Raw genomic sequence first — 21,653 nt, 5'->3', positions numbered from 1 at the left:
AGTCCATTGTATATTTATACCACGTTTTCTTTATCCATTTATCCATTGATGGAAACTTACATTGGTTTCATATCTTGGCTACTTGGAATAATGCTGCAATAAATATAGGGGTGCATATGTCTTTTCAAATTAGTGTTTTCCTGTACTTTAGATAAAAACCCAGAAGTGGAAGTGCTGGATCATATGGTAGTTGTATTTTTAATTTTTGAGGAACCTCCATACTGTTTTCCACAGTGCACCATTTTGCATTCCCATCAGTACTGCATGAGGGTTCCCTTTTGTCCACATCCTCACTAATACTTGTTATTTATTGTCTTTTTGATAATAGCTATTCTGGCAGGTGTGAGGTACATCTCATTATAGTTTTGATTTGCATATCCCTGATTAGTGGTGTTGTGCACGTTTTCATGTGTTGGCCATCTGTGATTTCTTTTTTGGAGAAATGTCTATTTAGGTCCTCTGCCCATTTTTAAATTGGATTTTTTTGGGGAGGTATTGATTTTTATGGATTCTTGATATATTTTGGATATTAACCCCTTATTGGTTAGATCATTTGCAAATATCTTCTCCCATTAAGCAGTGTGATGCCTCCAGCTTTGTTCTTCCCTCTCAATATTGCTTTGACTATTCAGAGTCTTTCATGGTTCCATATAAATTTCAGGATTGTTTGTTCTAGTTCTGTGAAAAATGCCATGGGTATTTTGTTAGGATTGCTTTTAAATCATAGATTGCTTTGGATAGTATGGACATTTTAACAATATTAATTCTTTCATTCCATGAGCATGGTATATCTTTCCATTTATTTGTATCTTTCATCAGTGTTTTATTGGTTTCAGAGTACAGGTCTTTTACCTCCATAGTTAAATTTATTTTCAGGTATTTTATTCTGTTTGATGCAATTGTAAATGACGTTTTTTTCTTTAAGTCTGTATTTTCATTCCAATTAACATGTGTAATATTAGATTTGGTGTACAATATAGTGATTCAACATTTCCATACAACACCCGGTGCTCATCACAACAAGTGCATTCCTTAATGGATTGTTTTCTTAATTTCTCCTGCTACTTTATTATTACCATACAGAAATGCAACAGATTTCTGATTATTAATTTTGTATCCTGCAACTTTAATGAATTTATTTATTCTAGTAGTTTTTTTGGTGGAGTCTTTAGGGTCTCATATTATATCATCTGCAAATAGTGACTGCTTTACTACTACTTTTCCAATTTGGATGCCTTTCATTTCTCGTCTGATTGCTGTGACAAGGACTTTTAATGCTATGTTGAACAGAAGTAGTAAGAGTAAGCATTCTTGTTTGTTCCTGATCTTAGAGAAAATGCTTTTATCTTGTTAGCTGTGGGTTTATTATATATGGCCTTTATTGTGCTGAGAAATTCTCTCTCTCTATCCACATTTTTTTATCATGAACGGATGTTGAATTTTATCAGTTGCTGCTTCTGCATCTGTTGAGATGATTACACGATTTTTATCCTTATTTTTGTTAACGTGGTGTGTCATGTTGATTGATTTGTGGTTATTGAACCATCCTTGCATCCCTGGAACAAATCCTACTTGATCATGGTATATGATCCGTTTAATGTATTGTTAAATTCAGTTTGTTAATATTTTGTTGAGAAATGGCTGGGTTGTTTAAGCATGTCTGGAAAGACTTTGTTACCTGACCAACTGCTGAAAGCCAGTGTTGGGATTAACAAATCACTAATTCACATCTTCAGCCTCATAGCTCTGGTTGAACAGGCTTTCAGGCCGGGGATCAGAATACTGTACTCATTTTTACTTTTTAAAATTTAAAGGGCTGCTAATTTGCCTCAGCTCTCCTAGGTAATGGCCAGCCAAAGACTGGTACTCAGCTGCTTAATTCTTACTTAATTCCTGGGTGTCCACTATTTAAGAACATGAAGTTTGCAGTAACGGCTTTCAGTAAATGAAGAGAAGCCTTCTCAAATTCAGGAAAGAAGTATCCATCTGTGACAGGGCTTCTTAAACTTTGATGTGCTCACAGATCATCTTGGGGTCTTGCAGAAGTGCATATTCTAATTATTCTATTCTGGTCTAATTGTATTAGTTTTCTTTTTTATAATTAAAAATTTTTATTTAAATTTTTGAGGTTTTAATTGACATAATATTAGCCTCAGGTATAATAAAATGATTTGATTCTTGTATATATTGCAAAATGGTCACTCCAATAAGTCTAGCTAGTACTCACCATACATAGTTACGAAACTTTTTTTCTTGTGATGAGAACTTTGAAGATGTACTCTTAGTAACTTTCCAATATGCACTATAGTGTTATTAATTATAATCACCATGCTGTACTTTACACCCCCATGAATTCTTTATTTTATAACTGGAGGTTTGTACCTTTGGACCCCCTTCATCTAATTTTCCCACCCCACCCCCCACCTCCAGGAATCACCAATTTGTTCTCCACATCTATGAGCTTGCTCTCTCTCTTTTTTCCATATATAAGTGAGGATATGCACTATTTGTCTTTTTCTGACTTCTTTCACTTAGTACAATGCTCTAAAGGTCCATCCATTCTGTTACAAATGGGAAGATTTTCTTTTTTATGCTAAATTTCCATTGTATATTATGTCACATTTCTTTTATCAGTTCATCTGTCAGTGGACACTTAGGTGTCTTTCATACCTTGGCTGTGGTAAATAATGCTGAAAGGAACACGAGGATGCATATATCTCTTTGAGATAGTGATTTCATTTCTTTCAGTTACATACTCAGGAATGGAATTGCTGGATCATATGGTAGTTCTTTTTTTAATTTTTTGAGGCACCTCCATACTGTTTTCCATCATAGCTGCACCAATTTACATTCCCACTAACAGTGCATGAGGGTTCCCTTTTCTTCACCTCTTCACCAACACTTATTTCTTGTCTTTTTTGATAAGCCATTCCAACAGGTGTGAGATGATATCTCATTGTGGTTTTCATTTGCATTTCCTTGATGATTAATGATGTTGAGCACCTTTATGTGTACCTGTGGGCTATCTGTATGTCTTTGGAGAAATGTCTAATCATGTCCTCTGCCCATTTCTGGGGGAGGGGTGGGGGGGAAGAGGGAGAGAGAGAATCTTAAGTAGGCTCCACACCTCCAGCATGGAGCCCAATGTGGGGCTTGATCTCACAATCCTGAGATCATGACTTGAGCTGAAATAAAGATTTGGATGCTTAACCAACTCAGCCCCCCAAGCACCCCCTCTGGCCATTTTAAAATTGGATTGTGTGGATTTTGCTATTGAGTTGTATGAGTTCTTTATATATTTTGGATATTAACTCCTTATCGCATATACAATTTGCAAATATTTTCTCTCATTCAGTAGGTTGTCTTTTCATTTTGTTGATGGATTCCTTTGCTGTGCAGAAGCTTTTAGTTTGATGTAGTCTCACTTATTTATATTTTGCTTTTGTTGTTAGATAAAAAATCATTGCCCAGACAAGGAGCTTGCCAATTTTTCTTCTCGGAGTTTTATTGTTTCAGGTCTTACATTCATTAAAATCTTTAATCCCTTTTGAGCTTTTTGTATGGTGTAAGATAGAGGTCCAGTTTTATTGTTTTGTATGTGGCTATCTAGTTTTCCCAACATCATTTGTTGAGGAGACTGTCTTTTCTCCATTGCATATTCTTTGGCCTCTTGTCAGAATATAATTGACCATATATGTGTGGGTTTATTTTTGGGTTCTCTCTTCTGTTCCATTGATCTATGTGTCTGCTTTTTATGGAAATGCAATACTGTTTTAATTACTGTAGCTTTGTAATATGGTTTGAAATCAGACAGCAGGATGCCCCCAGCTGTGTTTTTTCTCAAGATGCTTTGTCTATTTGTGTTTCCATACCAATTTTAGGATTGTTCTAGTTCTGTGAAAAGTTCCATTGGAATTTGATAGGGATTGCAAATATTGAATCTGTACAGTTTTTGGGTAGTATGGTCAGTTTAACAATATTCTTCCTGTCTATGAGCACAGAATATCTTTGCATTTCTTTGTGTCATCTTCAATTTTTTTCATCAATGTTTTATAGTTTTCAACGTCTGAGTCTTGGCTGAATTTATTCCTAGGGGTTTTATTCTTTTTGAGGTAGTTATAAATGGGATTATTTTTTAAATTTTTCTAGCATTTCATTATTAGTGTGTAATAATGCAACATTATTTACGTATATTGATTTTATATATTGTAACTTTACTGAATTTGGCTCTTAATTCCAAAAGTTTTTTGGAGTAGAGTCTTTAGGGTTTTTAATATATGTTATCTGAAAATAGTGGCAGTTTTACTTCTTCCTTTCCAGTTGAATGCCTTTTATTTATTTTTCTTGCCTAATTGCGCTGGCTAGGATTTCCAATACCATGTTGGATAAACGTGAAGAGAGTGGGTATCCTGTCTTTTTTTTTTTTTTTTTAAGATTTTATTTGACAGAGACAGCCAGCAAGAGAGGGAACACAAGCAGGGGGAGTGGGAGAGGAAGAAGCAGGCTCCTAGTGGAGAAGCCTGATGTGGGGCTCGATCCCAGAACGCTGGGATCATGCCCTGAGCCGAAGGCAGACGCTTAACGACTGCGCCACCCAGGCGCCCCTATCCTGTCTTATTCCTGGTTTTAGAGAAAAAGTTTTCAGCTTTGCAACATTGTATCTGATGTTAGCTGAGGGCTTGACATATATGAACTTTATTATGTTGAGGTGTGTTCCTTCTACATTCACTTTGTAGAGAGGTTTTGTCAAGAATGCATGTTGAATTTTGTCGAGTGCTTTTTATGCATATATTGAAATGATATAATTTTTTTTATCTTTTGTTAATGTGGTGAATCACATTAATTGATTTGTAGATGTTAAGTCATATTTGGATCCCTAAAATAAATCCCACTTGATCATGGTGTATGATCCTTTTAATGTGTTGTTGAATTCAGTTTGCTAATAGTGTGTTGAGGAATTTTGCATCTGCGTCCATCAGGGATATTAGCCTGTTAGTTTCTTTTCTGTGGATTCCTTGTCTGATTTGTTATCAGGGTAAAGCTTGTTTCATAAAATGAGTTTGGAAGTATTCCCTCCTCTTCTACTTTTGGGAAGAGTTAGAGAAGAATTATTATTAAATCTTTAAACATTTGGTAGAATTCATCTGTGAAGCAGTCTGGTCATGTAGTTTTTTTATAGGGAGGTTTTTGACTACTGATTCAATCTCCTTGCTAGTAATAGGTCTGTTTAGATCTTCTGCTTCTTCATGATTTAGTTTCGGTAGGTTGTATGTTTCTAGGAATTTTTCCATATCTTGTAGGTTGTCCAATTTGTTGGTGTATAATTGTTCATAGTAGTTTTTTATGATCTTTTGCTCGCCTCCATTATTAGTGTGTCACTATTTCTCATTTTAGGTCTGTTAATATTTGCTTTATATATTTAAGTGCTCTTATGTTGGGTGCTCAAATATTTAAAAATGTTATATATCCTCTTGTTGGATTGACTCCTGTATCATTATGAAATGGCCTTGTCTCTTCTTGCAGTCTTTTAAAATCTATTTTTCTGATATAAATATAGCTACCCTAGCTTTTGTATGGTTTCCATTTGCATGGAATATATATTTTTTTTAAATTAAGATTTTATTTATTTGAGAGAGAGGGAGAGCACGAGCAGGAGGAGGGACAGAGGAAGAGGAGAGAGAAACAGACTCCTAGCTGAGCAGGGCGCCTGAAGCAGGGTGTAATCCCAGGACCCTGGGATCATTCCCAGGTGCTCTGGGAATATTTTTTCTATCACTTCACTTTCTGTATGTGTCCTTACATCTGAAGTGAGTTTCTTGTAGACAGCACATAGTTTGTATTGTTTTCTTCTCCATTCACTCTCTGTGTTTTGGTTGGAGAAATTAGTCTGTATATATTTAAAGTAATTGTTGATAGATATATACGTATTGCCATTTTGTTACTGTTTTCTGGCTCTTCTGTAGTTCTTCTGTTCATTTCTTCTCTTGCTCTTTTCTTGGATGATTTGATAATTTTCTGTAGTAATAAGGGGCGCCTGGGTGGCTCAGTCAAGCATCTGCCTTTGGCTCAGGTCATGATCTCAGAATCTTGGGATCGAGCCCCACATCAGGCTTCCTGCTCAGCAGGGGGTCTGCTTCTCTCTCTCTCTCTCTCTTCCTCTGCCCTTCCTCACTGCTCCTCTCTCTCTCTCAAATAATTAAAAACTTATAAAAAAAAGGAATTTTCTGTAGAAATATGCTTAATTCTTTTCTTTCTCTTTTGTGCATATATTACAGATTTTTGATTGTAGTTTTCATGAGGCTTACATATAACAACATATTTATAACAATGTTTTTTAACTTGATAGCAACTTAAGTATAAACAGATCTTAACCTCTACATTCTATCTCCCTTCCCTTCATGATTTGTTTTTGATGTCACAATTTACGTATTTTTATCTTGTGTATCCCTTAACTATTTGTTATATTTTTACTACTTTTGTCTTTGAAACTTCATCCTAGTTTTATAAGTGATTAATTCACCATCTTTACATTAGATTATTCTAAATTTTACCATGTATTTATCTTTACCAATGAGATTTATACTTTCATAGGTTTTTCTGTTTCTAATTAGTGCCCTTTATTTTCAGTTTAACAAAGTCTCTTTAACATTTCTTTTGAGGCCAATTTAGCACTGAGGCTTTAGGTTTTTCTTGTCTAGAAAACTCTTTATCACTTCTTTAATTCTGAATGACAACATTTCTGGGTGGAGTATTTTTGGTTGGAAGTTTTTTTCTTCCAGCACTCTGAATATACTATGCCACTTTCTTCTGACCTATAGGGTTTCTGCTGAAAGATCTGGCTGATGGTCTTATGGGTTTCCCTTGCATGCTTTTCTTGCTGCTTTTAAGATTCTTTCCTTTCCAGGGCACCTGGGTGTCTGTCGGTTAAGCATCTGCCTTCAGCTCAGGGCATGATCCCAGGGATCATGAGCAGGGAACCTGCTTCTCCCTCTCCCTCTGCCACTCCCCCTGCTTGTGTGAACGCGCGTGCGCTCTCTCTCTCTCATATATATATATATATATATTTTTTTTTTTGGATTTTATTTATTTATTTAACACAGATAGAGACAGCCAGCGAGAGAGGGAACACAAGCAGGGGGAGTGGGAGAGGAAGAAGCAGTCTCATAGTGGAGGAGCCTGATGTGGGGCTCGATCCCAGAGCTCTGGGATCACGCCCTGAGCCAAAGGCAGACACTTAACCACTGTGCCACCCAGGCGCCCCAAATATATATTTTTAAAAGGGTTCTTTCCTTGCCTTTAAGTTTGACTCCTTAATTGTAATATATCTCAGTGTGGATCTCTTTGGTTTCATCTTATTTGAAACTCTCTATGCTTCCTGTATCTGGATGTCTGTTTCTTTCAATTTAGGGATTTTTCAGCCATTTTTTTTCTTTAAGTATGTTTTTTTGGCCCTTGCTCTCTCTCCTTCTGGGGTCCTGTGACACAAATGCTGGTCTGTTTGATGGTGTCCCGTAAGTTTCTTAAGCTATCTTCACTTTTTTGTGTGTTTTTATGTTTTGCTGCTCTGATTGTATGAGTTCCAGTGATTCTTTCTTCTGCTTCATCTGGTCTGCTGTTGAAACCTTCTATTATATTTTTTAGTTCAGTTATTGTATTCGTCAGCTCTGTGATTTTCATTTGGTAATCTTGTAAATAATTTAATCTCTTTATTGAAGTTCTCACTATGTTCACCCTTTCTTCTCCCCAGTTTGGGGAGCACCTTTATAACCACTATTTTGAACTCTATATCCATTAAATCACTTAAATCCATTTCGTTAGGGACTTTTTCTGAAATTTTATCTTATTCTTTAATTGGGAACATATGCCTCTGTTTTTTCTTTTCTTGACTTTCCGTGTTGGTTTCTCTGCATAAAATAAAACAGTCACCTCTCCTAGTCTTGAAGAAGTGATCTTGTATAACAGATGAACCCTGTCATTCAAGTGTGCCCTAGATCTTTGTTGTTTCTCAATCCTTTGTGATTGTCCAAGCAGCCTATTTTATTTTTACTAAGTCTCAGTAGTTGAGGGTGTGCCAAGAGCTGTCAGGATCCCAAAGGGGAGAATCTCAGTCAGCACATATTGATTGAAAGTCACACCCTCAGGAAGCTGCTTTTTTTTTTTTTTTTTTTTTTTTTTTTTTTTTTTTAGGTTTTATTTGTTTGACAGAGAGAGACAGCCAGCGAGAGAGGGAACACAAGCAGGGGGAGTGGGAGAGGAAGAAGCAGGCTTCCAGTGGAGGAGCCCGATGTGGGGCTCGATCCCAGAACGCTGGGCTCATGCCCTGAGCTGAAGGCAGATGCTTAATGACTGCACCACCCAGGCGCCCCAGGAAGCTGCTTTTAGATGCAAATATATATAGTCCTTTGAGAATGCAAGCATCAGTGCCACTGGCTACCAAAGCCACTGGATCTAGAGGGGTCCCCTTGGCAGCAGTTACAAAAATCATGGCACCTGACAAGTGTACAAACTCCTTTCCAGGAGATACCAGCCATCTGAAGCAAGGCAGAGGGGGAGGGCAAAGATGACATCCACTAGCCTGTGTCCCAGGAGTGGTTCTAGGTAGGTCCCTAAATGTGACAAACCAGAAGCCTGCCCCTCAGACCTCAACTATGAAGATACACAAATATGTACTGGCTTTTGATTGCTGCCATGACAAGTTCCCATTTTGTCATGGCTTAACAAAACAGCCATTCATTATCTCACAGTTCTGTAGGTCAGAAGTCTGGGCACAGCTACTCGGTTGCTTCTCTGTTCTGGTTTTACAACGTTGGAAACCAGGTGTCACAGGTTGCATTCTTCCTCGAGGCTCTGGGAATGTATCTGCTCCAAGCTCACTCATGTCAATGGCAGAATTCAGGACTGAGATGCCTGTTTCCTTGCCACCCACTGGCCGGGATTTATTCTGAGTTTCTAGAGGCTGAGTGTATTTCTTGTTTCGTGGCTCCCTTCCTGCATCTTCAAAGCCAGTGACTGTAGGTCACCTCCTTTTCACATCTTGAATTGAATTCTCTCCTCTGCCTTCTTGGCTTCCTTTCACTCCATCCCTCTGACTGGCTGACGTTGGCCCACATGGATAATTCAGGATAATCTCCTTATTGTCAAGTTATTTGATAGCAACCTTTAATTCCATCTGCAAAACACCTTCCCAGCAGCGAATAACACACAGATAGGAATCTTAGGGAGCCACTTCCGCACTCTGCTGCCGTGCTAACCAACTCCCAGCTACCGGTGCTGCCGTACACGTTCAGTGGCAAGGCCCTAAAGCACTGGCTTTATTGAGTGAGTGCTCGAGGTATTACATGTGTTTTAGGGCCAGTGACAGAATCTCCATGAAATTTCCTGAGATTTCCCTTTTACATTGAATAGAAGGGCTGGAGCGGTTCACGGGTGATGCTGAAGACGAGAAAAACTGAGGTGTAGACCCAGAGAGCTATGCTGATGCCTTTCAGAATCAAGAGTAGAACTTAGTTGTCTAGGGTTACTTCCTCCCTGTCATTTACTCCATTATTCTATTTTTTGATTTATTGGCTATTCATCTTTCGACGAAAGAGTTCCCAAATGCCTACCCTATGACAGACATTTTGCTAGCTCTATGCGCTGTAAGACATTTACAGACCTCGCCCCCATGAAACAAACTTGTAGTGAACATCACACACTCCCGCAGCTAAGTAGGTACGTATCATTGCTACGAGAGTCAAGCAGAGGCTTCCATGAGGGCTTATAATAAGGAGATCTTCAGAAGATGAAGAAGTGACATTTTAATGGAGGCCCAGATAATAAATAAATGTTAGCCAGGTATAGATGATTAGGAATGGGATAGCATTAAAGTAGGGGGAATGGCATGCGGGAAAGTTCTAAGGCACAAAGCAGAAGAGAAAAAGCAGGGAAAGTCCATGTGGCTGGAAAACATGATGGGAGGGAGAGAATGGCATGAGATGAATTTAGAGAAGGGGGGGGCTCCGATTGACCATGGCCTTGATGGCCATAGGAAGGTATTTCACCTTTATCCAAGGTGGAACGGGAAGCCATGGGAGGGTTTCCAACAGTAGAGCTTTGTGTGAGCTTTGAGTTTTTAAAAAGAGCATTCTGGCTGCCGTGTGGAATAGATCAGAAGAAAGTAGGCACATGGGGAGTGTGGACATAAGGGGTGCATTGGACGAGGCTAGAAAGGAAGTTTTGCAGCGGTTCACGTGCGGAGTAGCTTCACCTGGACGTAGCCTGATTAGATTGGGGCAGTAAAAGTGAAAGACAGGAAATGAATCTGAAATGTATTTTGGAGGTAGAGTTGTCTTGACCTGCAGATGGGGTAGATGGGGAGTGGGGAGAGATGGTCAAGATGATTCCTGATTTCTGCCACGTGTGTGGCTCTTCTCATGACACAAGTCAGTTACAGATCATATCCTTATACATAAAAAGTTTACATTTTCTGGATAGTTTAGGTGTTATTATAACAGTTATGATTCAGGGGGCAAGAAAGTCTTATGTAATACCACCTGGAAGGAAACGGTTTCACCAGATTTGTCAAAGGAGCTCATGGAATTTGTATTATGGGATGACTTCAGCTTTGTAACGTTTCACTGTGTTCCTCCTATCTCCATTCTGTTTCTTTCTCATTTCATCTGGGGCTAGAAAATGCAAATGATGGCCCCCCAGGCAGAGGAAAAACTAGCATGACAGGAGGCATCCCATCCTTATTTCTTAACAGCCACTGCCTCCTTCCCCTAGGTCCATTCTAATTTCTTTTGCCCACATGGCCGATTGGTTACTGCTAGTTCTCATGATGATATTGATATCCACTCCTGGCTGGGGTCACACACAGCGCTGTGTGGCCGTGTGTGTAGTCTCGGGTAGAATGTTGCTCTATTCACAGGAGACAGCAGGGGCCCTGAACCAGACATCACCGATGAAAACCTAGAATCCTCATGTAAGCTCCATGGCCATAACCTGAAGCTGCTTTTGACAGACATTTTCCTTGGCTCTTGTTTTTTTCCTGGAGACTCTGATATCAGATTGTCTGGCTTTAAATTAATCCCACAACTTCCATTTATCAATGGGGTGCCTGAGGCATTTACCTCATCTGCTCTCCCACTTGTTAAAAGAGAAGAAAATCAGGCTATTGGTAGTAATTAGTGGAATAACCCATACAAACATTCAGCACAGAACTCTGCTCATAGGAAGTGCGCCCTATGGGGGTATTACTGTTATTTTCATCCTTAGGGAAGAAAGGTGCTGGCACATGACTTTCCTTTTGCTCTCTGGTAATGATAACTTAGGGGGCAAAGTGTTGTGTTGTTTGTTTGTTTTCATAGAAGGAAAAGAGGATTCTGAGCAGGCCCTTGTCCCCAAGTATGGTCTTGCAAACAGACCATGCCAGATTTGTTGCTCTGGCCATGGACATCACAGTGAAAAGAAGCTATGGGCCGCCTCCTCTCATGTGAGCTATTCTGACAGCTGAGCTCAGCTTAGTACCCTGTCCTTTTATTTCGCTGGCTCAGTGCAGCCGGTCCTCTAGGGACTGAAGCAAATATGCTACTCCTTAGCATTTTGTCTGAATGAATGCTTTTCAGATATGCTGGCAGAAGGCCATGAGTTGACTTGATGGGGTCCTTAAGTAAGTCATTTGGCCTCTCTGGAAAGACGGTTGATGACTCTATCAAGGAGACAGAAGGAGGGCAACAGCCCATCTATGGCTTTTATAAGTTGACCTCTGTGATCTTTCTATCTCCTCCCTCCAGCTGCCCACACTGCCCACTCGTTGCCATCTCTGTCCGCAGACCCTTTAATGGTTTTGTGCCCTTGAACCAGTTCTCTCTCCAGGGAATCCTTCTCCAACATCCTCCCCTTCATTGACTTACAAATTCCTGCTTATCCTTCAAGACAGCAGGTCAAATGTCATTTCTCACTTAAGCCTTTTTATTCATTCATTCTGCAAACATTTATCAAGCAAGGCACCGTGCTACACATACGAGCTAGAGCTGCGAGTAAGACAGACGAAGCCCCAGCTTTCACGGTGCTGACGTTCTAGTGGGAGAGACTGACCGTAAACAAGTAAATGCACCATAGAATGTCATGTTGTGATAAGTGCTATGAAAAGACCGGAAAAGGTAGGCAGGTGTGGGATGCGTGGTGGAGGGAGCTACTTTCCACGGAGCTGTTTTTGAACTAAGACCTGCTGGATGCGGAGAAACCAGTCCTGTGAAGAGCAGGGGTCTTGATGCGTAAGCACATTAGTTTTGTTTGAAGAACAAAAAGAAAGTTGTTATGACTGGAGCAAGATTAGCAAGGGGGAAGGGGCATAAGAAGACATGAGAACGATCTCAGGTAAGGAGTTCAGATTTGATCCCGAGCAAATAGGAAGAAAGGGGAGAAATCTGATTTTGTGTTGATAATAGCTCTCTGCTGTCTCCGTGGAGAGTGGACGGGACAGGACAGAAAAAGCAGGGGAGAGAAGCAGGAAGCCCAGTTGGGAGGCTCCTGCCCCAGCCCTGGATGGAGACGATGACCCAGAATTACAACTGTGGACCATTTAGAGATTTATTGGAAGGTGCGGTGAATGAGACTGTGCTAATGGATTGGATTTGAGGGCAAAAAAAGAAGAGTTACTAGGTTTTGGGTTTGAGCAACTGGCTGGCTGGATTGTAACGCCATTTGTGGGGTGGGAGACATTTGGAGATAATATGTGGGGGATTGAGCAGTCTGAAGTCTGTTTTGGACGTGTTAATTTTGACATGCCTGTTAGCTATCTGAAGGGAAATGTCACGTAGCTATTTGGAACTACAGGTAGAACTCTTGAGAGAAGAGATCAGAAATATGTATCTATAGTATATATGTAAATTCCCCACCCCCAGCACAAATAGTGAATTTCTACCTCCTTTGCAGAGTTAATATTAAGATCCCAACAGATCCCAGGTTCTCCTGCCTCTGTAGGTCCTACATCACGTCATACATATTAAAATTCACCTTTATCCTACATTAAATTTAATTATATGTGGTTCCTTAAGAGCTGAGTTGCAATTGACTAGTTTGACATGTTGCATTTTGTAGACATTTAATTAAAATACCACCTGATTTTGCACATTTCAGAGATAACTTATTTTTAATGGTGCACGCTATTTTTGGAAGCCCTTAGAAAGCTCCTCGTGCAAGGGCAGGGAACGTTTAGCACTTAATCGGGAAAGTCAGCTTGCTCTTCTAGACTGCCCCGCAATATTTTTACACGCTTTTAAAGGCGCTTAAATAGCTTCATTGTACAGTCATGTGTTTTTGTGTCTGTGCCTTCCATTAGACTCTCAGCTCTGTGAGGGCAAGAAGGACCTCAGAGCTTGCCTGTGACAAGGACTTACTGTTCATGAAAGCAGTGAAGCTGAGGTCATGAAGAGAAAAGGCCAAGTCTAGGGATCCTTTGTCTTCTACCTGCAGTGCAGAAAGGGCTCCTACCCCCGCCGTGCAACATGTGTCATATGGACTCCCCCCCCTCCCCCCGGCATTCTTCAAAAGGAGGCAGTTTTGTGCAGAAAGTTGATGTTGTGGGCTCCATTCCCAACCACACCCTTGACTAGCTGTGAATCTTGCAACAGGAAGTTCATCTCCACAGGCCTCTGAGTTTCTGTGGGCCAAATTAAAGCCATTTTAGTGGAACTCTATCAGCCTGAAAATATTAGATTCTTAAAATAATGTAGTCTTTCCTAAAATAAAGATCCTACACGTCAGGGCTCAGGAAGTGTTTCTGGGAATTTTTCAAAGCAGGGATGCAAAATATATTGTCTGTTGCCGGATACCTGGCTTTGAAAAAGCAACAGTTGCCCCCCACATTGCCTCTTGTAAAGAGGAGATCTTGCAAGAAAATGCTTCAGTAATAGGACGCGTGTCTTTCTGAGTCCTTTGCAGTTAGAGTGGAAAGGAACTGCTGACATTCCTGGGCCCCAGACTGGCCCTGTGGGACTTCGTGATGCTCCCTAACGGCATCCTTCTTGCCCAAGAATTGACTCTGGGCCAGATGTTTCCCCTCTCATGATGAAGAGGAGACACGATTACATGCATCACAGCCCCACCTCTAGTGCCAGTAGCTCCAACGAGCCACAGTGAAATTACGTCCCTCTTGGCTACGCCCGTCTACATTTGTCAATGGCTCCAAAGTATTCTGCCGAGAACTTCAGATTTTATGGGTTTGCAACAAAAATAACACTGGGACATGGCTGTCACCCAGAAGCAGGTTAATACTTTCTGTCATTGACGCATACTGATTTGGAGCCCAGGGCCCAGCGTGGGCCCGGGAGGTCAAGCTGCAGCTGGCCTTTGAGTTCCCTCTACCATTTTGTGTTAGAGGACGGAAGGAGGGAGTGGTGAGCTGGCCAGGCCCTAGTTTAACGTTGCCTCCAACTTTCTCCAGATTCACCAGGCTGTCATTTCCCTTTGCATGAAGCTGAAGGATGATAGGAAAAGAGTTAAGAATATTTTAGCTGCCTGATATTCACATGCACACAGGTGGCAGTTTCCTGAACATGAAGAGTAGAGTGTTGAGTGGAAACAATGAGTCCGATAGAAGAGATCGGCAGCATGATGATAAGCCCCTAACACTGGGGTGAAAGTGAGGCACGTCTGATCCATCCGCAGTTGGACACTGGTGATTAGCAAGGCCTGTCACAGGTGCGGGCGTTGAGAACGGGCACGCTACTCATCTTCTGGAAAGCGTTGAAGTGTAGATCCTTCCTGACTAATCCGTTAAATGTTGAATCACTGTTCTTTGGGGCAATTAGATTAAACTATTAAAACAATTGACTTCTTCCCTGAGCCATCTCTTCTCTAGCAGGTTCCCCGGTAATGTTCCTCCTTCTCTTGTCCCATCTACTTAGTTAAGCCTCAGCCCCCCCTAGCTCCAGAACCAATCTGAGTTCCACTTACTCCAGGAAACTTGCCTTGACCAGTTCAATTCAAAGGAATTTCCGCCAGTCTGAACCTAACAACTTAGTGTCCGAGTCATTTGAGGAGAATTCACTGATGTTAATTGTCTTCCTGCTAAGCTTTATTTTTATTGTTCTGTCTGGTTGTGTAATCCCAATCAATTTCAAGCCCATCTGCCTCAGCTTTCTGGTTGGTAAACAGAAGATTATGATAATTTTTAAACAGAGCATACTTCTGCGGTAGAGTTTTTGTGAGAATTGACATAAGGATGCATATACTCTATATTCCCACATTGTGCCAACATAGTAAGTGTTCAATAAAATTAGTCCCCGTCTCCCACCCTCATAATGGGATTTCATGACAGCAGAAGCTCTCTCTAACACGATTTTGTATCCCTAGATCCTTTTTTTAATTCTTAAAAAAATTTTTTTTAAAGATTTTATTTATTTATTTAACAGAGAGAGAGACAGCCAGAGAGAGAGGGAACACAGGCGGGGGGAGTGGGAGAGGAAGAAGCAGGCTCCCAGCAGAGGAGCCTGATGTGGGGCTCGATCCCAGGACTCTGGGATCACGCCCTGAGCTGAAGGCAGATGCTTAACAACCGAGCCACCCAGGTGCCCCCGTATCCCTACATCTTTAAACCTAATTGGAGTTCAATTTGGATGTTGCTTTCACTGATTTCTCATTTCTTTTCCCAAAAGGCAGGGCATTGAACCTTCAGAGCTAGAGCCTGCTTCTTACGCAAGGTCCACGAAGATCTGTGATCCATGGTGGGTCTTTGCTGACTATACAGTCCCATCCTGTGGCATGTACTGGAGATTTATTTTAGACGAAGTTGCCTTCTAGGCACCTGGGGCTACAGCCATTGTCAGTTTTACACAGGATATCAGCAAATTGAACAAAGCCTTCTCCCCTTTCAACAGCTTTCACCCCCTCCCCCACCAACTCATGCACAGTCCCTTGATCCCCACCCCTCCAAACATCCACTAGTGAGTGTGCAGTCGTCCATACCCAGGGGAAGCCCAGGGAAAGAGCCCAGACGGCCCAGACCTTGGGGCTGGCATCCGCACAATCTGCTAACCAGCGGGCCAAACTTTTATAGACTTTTTTTCACTTGCTTTCTAAAAATGGGATATAACCTTCATTCAGGACCGAGTCTAACCTCTTCCTTTCTGACACTGCTGTTAGTCGGTCTCTCCTTTTCAACTTCTTCCTCTGCTCACCCTTTCCTTTCCAGCTTTATCTAGATGCTCTGGTCACTTCCATCCTTTCCTTCATATTCAGCCTCTATGTGGAAACACAAGGTTCTCCTTATCTCACCCTTTCAGAGACCTTTACACGTGGGTATGAACAGATCAGATAAACAGGAACTTAGGTTAATTTAATAGAAAAAATAAAATATGGAATAACATTGATTTTGGCCAGTATCAATTACAACCATTCTACTATATTTTACAAAAAAACAACTGAACATTTTACACATGTACAGTATTTTTCAGTAAAAGTGGATTTGGATTTAACAGTGGATCACTAATTAAAAATAAAAAAAGACAAAAGAAAACAGAAGATAGGCCTTTTGTCTCTAGAAGGTTAGAGCATTTAAGTCTCCAAACTGTACTACCCATCACATATATCTCATGATGAATATATATATTTATACATAATATATAACATTAACTTAAACTTTGAAAGCATTATGTCCTAGTTAATAATATTCTGTAGATAAACGAGGCAGTGACACACTAGTAGTTAAACCAGTATTTCCATGACGTGCGCCTGCATGGTCGGTGGGAAATGGAACGTACACTGGCGGACCCCAGCGAATCTGGCTATGTTGATGGTTATTTGTCCAAGAACACAGACGTTATTTTTATCTTTCCTATCATAGTAACTTTGTGCCTCAAATAGTATGGGCTGGTTCAGTCAAATGGATTCCTTTGCAGGCAAATCTGGTTTTGCCATCTGCTTGACCTTGCTTTAGGCTTGCGCTTGTCCATTTAGAGACTGTGCCTTTAAATGTGAGACTATCGGCCATCCCCCAGATTAACTTCCTTTCAGATCAGAAGGATCGGCAGTGTTAGGGAAATGAAAGTTGCTCAGCAAAATCAGTCGAGTCCCTAGTTACTTACGAGTCATTATGTGACTCAGTATTACTGTAATGCTATTGAGAGGGTCATTAGATTCTAATTATTCACCTTAGGTCGGACATTAACTTTGCTGTGTAGGAATGAGTATTTTCAAGGTAGGCTTTTCCCTAGCTTGTTGATTGGGTAGGGATCTTAGCATCCACTTCCCAGCTCCTTCTCCAAGGAATCTCTATTGATATCATCCCTGTTCTCAGCTGTGAGGCCAGTGACATCTTGGGAGTGCAGCTATCAAAGCATCAAGCCCGAAAGATGGCTGGTCACTCCCAAAGCAATGAGGTCACCAATGGAGCTTTGATATGAAAAATGAAGAAACTTGATAGGAGTCTACCCTCCCCTAAATAGAGAAACTCAGAATCGGTAAAAAGACCTATCAGGCATCATTTCTAACCACTGATCCAATATAGTTTTCACATAATTCAGTCTGCTAGATTCCAGGGTGTATTTAAGAATTGTAGAAAACTGGTGAGGATATTTCCGAGAAAACAGACGACCTCATTGACATCCAGCAGACAGATGTACCATAGCACGGTTATAGAGGGACAGAGGAGTGGGAAATAACAGAACCAGGAGGGTACGATCATGCCACCCATCTCCAATTTCCAGTTTTATTTTCTGAAAATGACAAAAGGATAAAACTTCTAATAAGCACCATTGAAGAACGTTGCCCAGCCAACTTGGGCATGAGCTTAAATATTACTTAAATAATTCCATTTCTTAAAAAATACAGGACCTTTTAGGAACTTTGGACTCCAGGAAGAAATGTCCCACATCATATCCAAAATGCTTCCCATCACAACAAATGGAATTTCTGATGGCCTTTAAAAAAATGCTATGGGGATAACGGCCATATAGCACCAGGAGATCGTGCAGGTTCTACAAAGTGAACACTCCGGATTTCAGGGGAGCTGGATCCGTCCCAGCTGTTTTGTGTAACTTTGCATTCTGTCCATCACCAATTTGACTATGCAGAGTGATCCCATCTGACCAGCTGTGTGTAAAATAACCCAATCTGCAAAGCCAAAGCCAGCAGCAGCAAGTCTAGCTGATGAAACCAGTGGAGCCGACTTATCAAGTGAGTATAATGCCAAAACCAGCACATAATGCATGAAGTAAATTATGTGTGGAAAGGATCAATGTTCAACTGTGAAAAACTAAGACAAACGACACTGAATACAACTCTGCGGGATGTTCTTAATGCCCTTCGGTCCACTTTTCTGCCATTTCCCCCAACGGTGGACTCAAGCGTGAAAAATGACAGATGCAAGAGCTTTCTCTTTGATTTTGATCTATGTCTGCTCTTGTGATGTTTTTGAAAGGTATTTTTAGGCATCTCAAAGGGGAAACAAGCAAGTAAATGCAAAGGGGAAAAAAAAATGGACCTTCAAAACCAGGGCAGGAAATCAAATCATTACTTTAACGTCAAATTTTGGCATCAAATGCTTTGGTCATACAATACTGTCTCTGTGGCTCTGGCTGTTTAGCACTAAACACCCAGTTATAAAAGGTAGGCTTGTTGTAGGTTTATTTTTTTTTTTTCCATTTAAGTTCTGACAAAACAGTTCACCATCTCCCTGCACAAATTTGAGAGAGAGCAAAAAAGAGAGCAAAAAAGAGAGAGGTGGCTTGCTTTTTTTTTTTTTTGCTTGTTTTTTTTTTCTTTTTAATAATAATATGGAGTAATCTATAAGTCTACAGGAACAAAGAAATCTAGGATGGCCGCTCAGCCTTGGAATGTACATGTTTTGCAGCAAAGTTGTTGAAGAACCTTCCGCTGGCACAAATTGTTCTTTTTCACTAGCATACAGAAGCCTCCTTCGGCCCAGGACTCTTCCGTTGCTTTTCCAGGAAGTCAGCAAGACAGGGGGGGAGTTGAGGACGGGAGCAGCATGATGCACGCACGGAAGAAGGTTTTGATTGGCCAGAGAGGCAGATGGGGGGATTGCAAGAGATCATTGAGGAGCAGTCAACAAGGAGGAAATTTGGTCCACCCAAAGTGATTTCAGTCAACAGCATTGTTTTTCAAGGAGAGAGATGGCGGTCCAGTGGTAAATGTGTTTGGTGTCCATTTATGAAAGGGAAAAAAAGGATTCGAAAAAAGAATAAATTAGAAATCAATAATAATAAAAGCAAGGGATTTGTCTTCTCAGAATTACCCAGAGCAGAGAGTATACAGTCATTTATACTCTATTTCACTGAGTCCAAGACACCGGGTTTAAGATGCACCGTTATTTTAAGTATGAAGAAAAAACATGCTTCATGCAAGACGTCTTATTGCATGGTGACCCAAGAGTCTTCTCAATTAGAAAATTTGATGCTTATGGAAATATTATTTAAATATTAGTTATATAACAGTTGTTTTGTTTTTGTGCTTACACAAAAGCTCTTCCTTCGAATATTAAGCAATTATTTAATTTTTTGAGGCTGTTTCGAACTACAATTAAATTCAACACAAGAAGTAGCAGCCATGTACCTAACTCTGTGACAACGTCAAAGACAATGACACAGCAGCCAATTGGACAAAGTAGCTGTAAGCTGCCATAAATTATAAGATGCATCCGATATCAGAGATGTTAAAATGTAAAAAAAAAAAAATGTCTTAGAATCATTGAAATATGACAGTCGAAAGAGAATAAATCACAAACCCATAAATGGAATTGCTCTGTGATATGAAAAGCCTGGCGAGTCATCGGTGGTGACCTCCTCATTTAGCTGACCTCAAACGGACTCATGACAAATTACTCTTGCCCACGATCCTGGACACTCCACTTCTACCAAAGTGCCATCTGGCACAGCTTACCCCAGGTTTACCACGGTTTAGAGAAGGCAGTTAAGGCGTCCCAGACGTGGCCAGGCTGGCACCGAGTGCTACGGGTGAAAATTTCAAGTGACCGTGGACCTTCTGAGTCTAGAAAATCTTCTTCTGTTTTCTGTTACCAACTTAAAAATTCTGGTCAGATCCGGCTATGGGGGAACCAGGTTTTTAAGGAAAAAGGGGTACTTGCACGGTAGCTGGAGTGCCATCACCGCAACCCTCTAGCCCCGTGTTGTGCGGTGAGAACCCAGAGCCTGAGTGGGTCTGGCCCGTCCCTGCTAGACCAGTCCCGCAGCCCAGAAGCCACAAAGATGCAAAATCACCCACGATGCTCTGTGGAAATGAGCCCAGAGATGGTGCTCTACACGTGTCGTGTGCCCTGTGCTCTCAGTCGTCTTTTTGAAGCTCCTCATAGGAAGTTTCAGAATAACCATACAAGGTCAATGGTATTAGCCTCCTCATTTTTACAGATGAGGGAAGTGAGGCCCAGAGAAGTTTATCCCCTGCCCAAGACCTGGAGCCCAGAAAGGAACGACAGTATTCTGACTCCTGATTCTATAGTCTCCCAACCAGAGCACTGTTCTGCCTCTTGTGAAATTTCTAGAAGAGGACCCATGCAAAGGAAGGCAGAGAATAAACCAAGGGGAGTGCCCTTGTCCAGGAAGACAGTTCCAAGTACAGACTTTGTTATTGCTCTATTTTCATAACAATCTAAAGATATTTAAAAATACCAGTGGTTCGAAATGATTTCTTTCTAGGTCACTGAGATGCATGTCTGCGTAAAGTTCAGGCTCAAATTTTAGGGCCCCTTCTGTATGAATTATATCGAGAGTCAAAGTTCACGAAATGTTAAAGTTGGGATAATTTAAATTCATTCATTTATAAATGGGGAAGCTCAGGCTAGAAAATTGAGAGAACTTGGCATTTGCCAATCTGTCAGGGGGAGTGGAGTAAGCCAGACATGCCCAAATCTGGCTGCACATTAGAAACACTTGAGAAGCTTCTAGAAACATCCATGCTTAGATAGCACCCCAAGACCAATTTACCATGAATCTTTGGGGAAGGTGTGTGGTCCTGGCATTTTGGTTGAGAACATCGTGTGCAAAGAAAAGAAAAACAGACCAACATTTAGAAGGCTTAAGTTCTGCACTTGGGTCTATCATTAATTCCTTGCCTCTCAGGTTTAATGAAAGATTCAGGTACCATTTGATTACAATTTACTTATCAAAAGTTTAATCCGAATAAAAGAAGTGGCAATAAACTGGCATCTTCACATGATAGAATTTTATGCTGTAATTAAAAATGAAGTTTCTGAGGACTCTGTAAACCCAGGATGATGTTTACGTCTAATGCTTAATACAAAAAGCCGGATTCAAACCTCCGCATACATGGTATTTAAAAAATCTGGTCAAAAGTACGTTCGGCAAAAGACGGGAAAAAAACACATGAAAAAACTAATTGGAAAAGGTTGCCTGTTATATTCCAAGTATATGAAATTCTGGAAAAAATAAATCTATGGAGACAGTAAAAAAAAAAATAGTACATTCTGGGGCTGGCGGGGAGGGAGGCAGGGAAGAGTACAGAGGATTTTTAGGGCAGTGAAAGTGTCCTGTATGATTATTATGATGGTGGACATGTATCCCTTTTCATTTGTCCAAACTCACAGAATATACACCACCAAGCGGGACCCCTAATGTGAACCCTGGACTTTGGGTGATAATGGTGGATCAGTGAAGTTTCACTGAGTATAACAA

At 40.7% G+C, this 21,653-nt stretch overlaps 2 protein-coding genes across 27 annotated transcripts in view; one reads left to right on the top strand and one right to left on the bottom strand.

The window, feature by feature from the left end:
* Nucleotides 1-21,653, bottom strand: part of PCSK5 (proprotein convertase subtilisin/kexin type 5) — a 447,222-nt gene that overhangs the window by 127,975 nt on the left and 297,594 nt on the right. Inside the window, exon 21 of one of the 4 annotated variants that reach the window (XM_045781021.2) lies at nt 16,303-18,923. The exons of the other annotated variants lie outside the window; for them this stretch is intronic. Within the exon in view, the coding sequence (XP_045636977.2) occupies nt 18,808-18,923 (116 nt within the window). The 3' untranslated portion in view covers nt 16,303-18,807. Of the gene's footprint in view, nt 1-16,302; nt 18,924-21,653 lie in introns of those variants that run through there. 4 annotated transcript variants of the gene reach the window in all.
* The window catches only part of LOC123781498 (uncharacterized), a 138,688-nt gene that overhangs the window by 97,230 nt on the left and 19,805 nt on the right, over nt 1-21,653 (top strand). The gene's annotated exons all lie outside the window — the stretch shown is intronic.

Source organism: Ursus americanus, chromosome 34, assembly GCF_024610735.1.
Source record: "Ursus americanus isolate L20-20 chromosome 34, mUrsAme1.1.p, whole genome shotgun sequence".
Classification (NCBI taxonomy): Eukaryota; Metazoa; Chordata; class Mammalia; order Carnivora; family Ursidae; genus Ursus; species Ursus americanus.
Note: the sequence above shows the minus strand (reverse complement) of the source record. Positions and strands in the feature narration are given on the sequence as shown.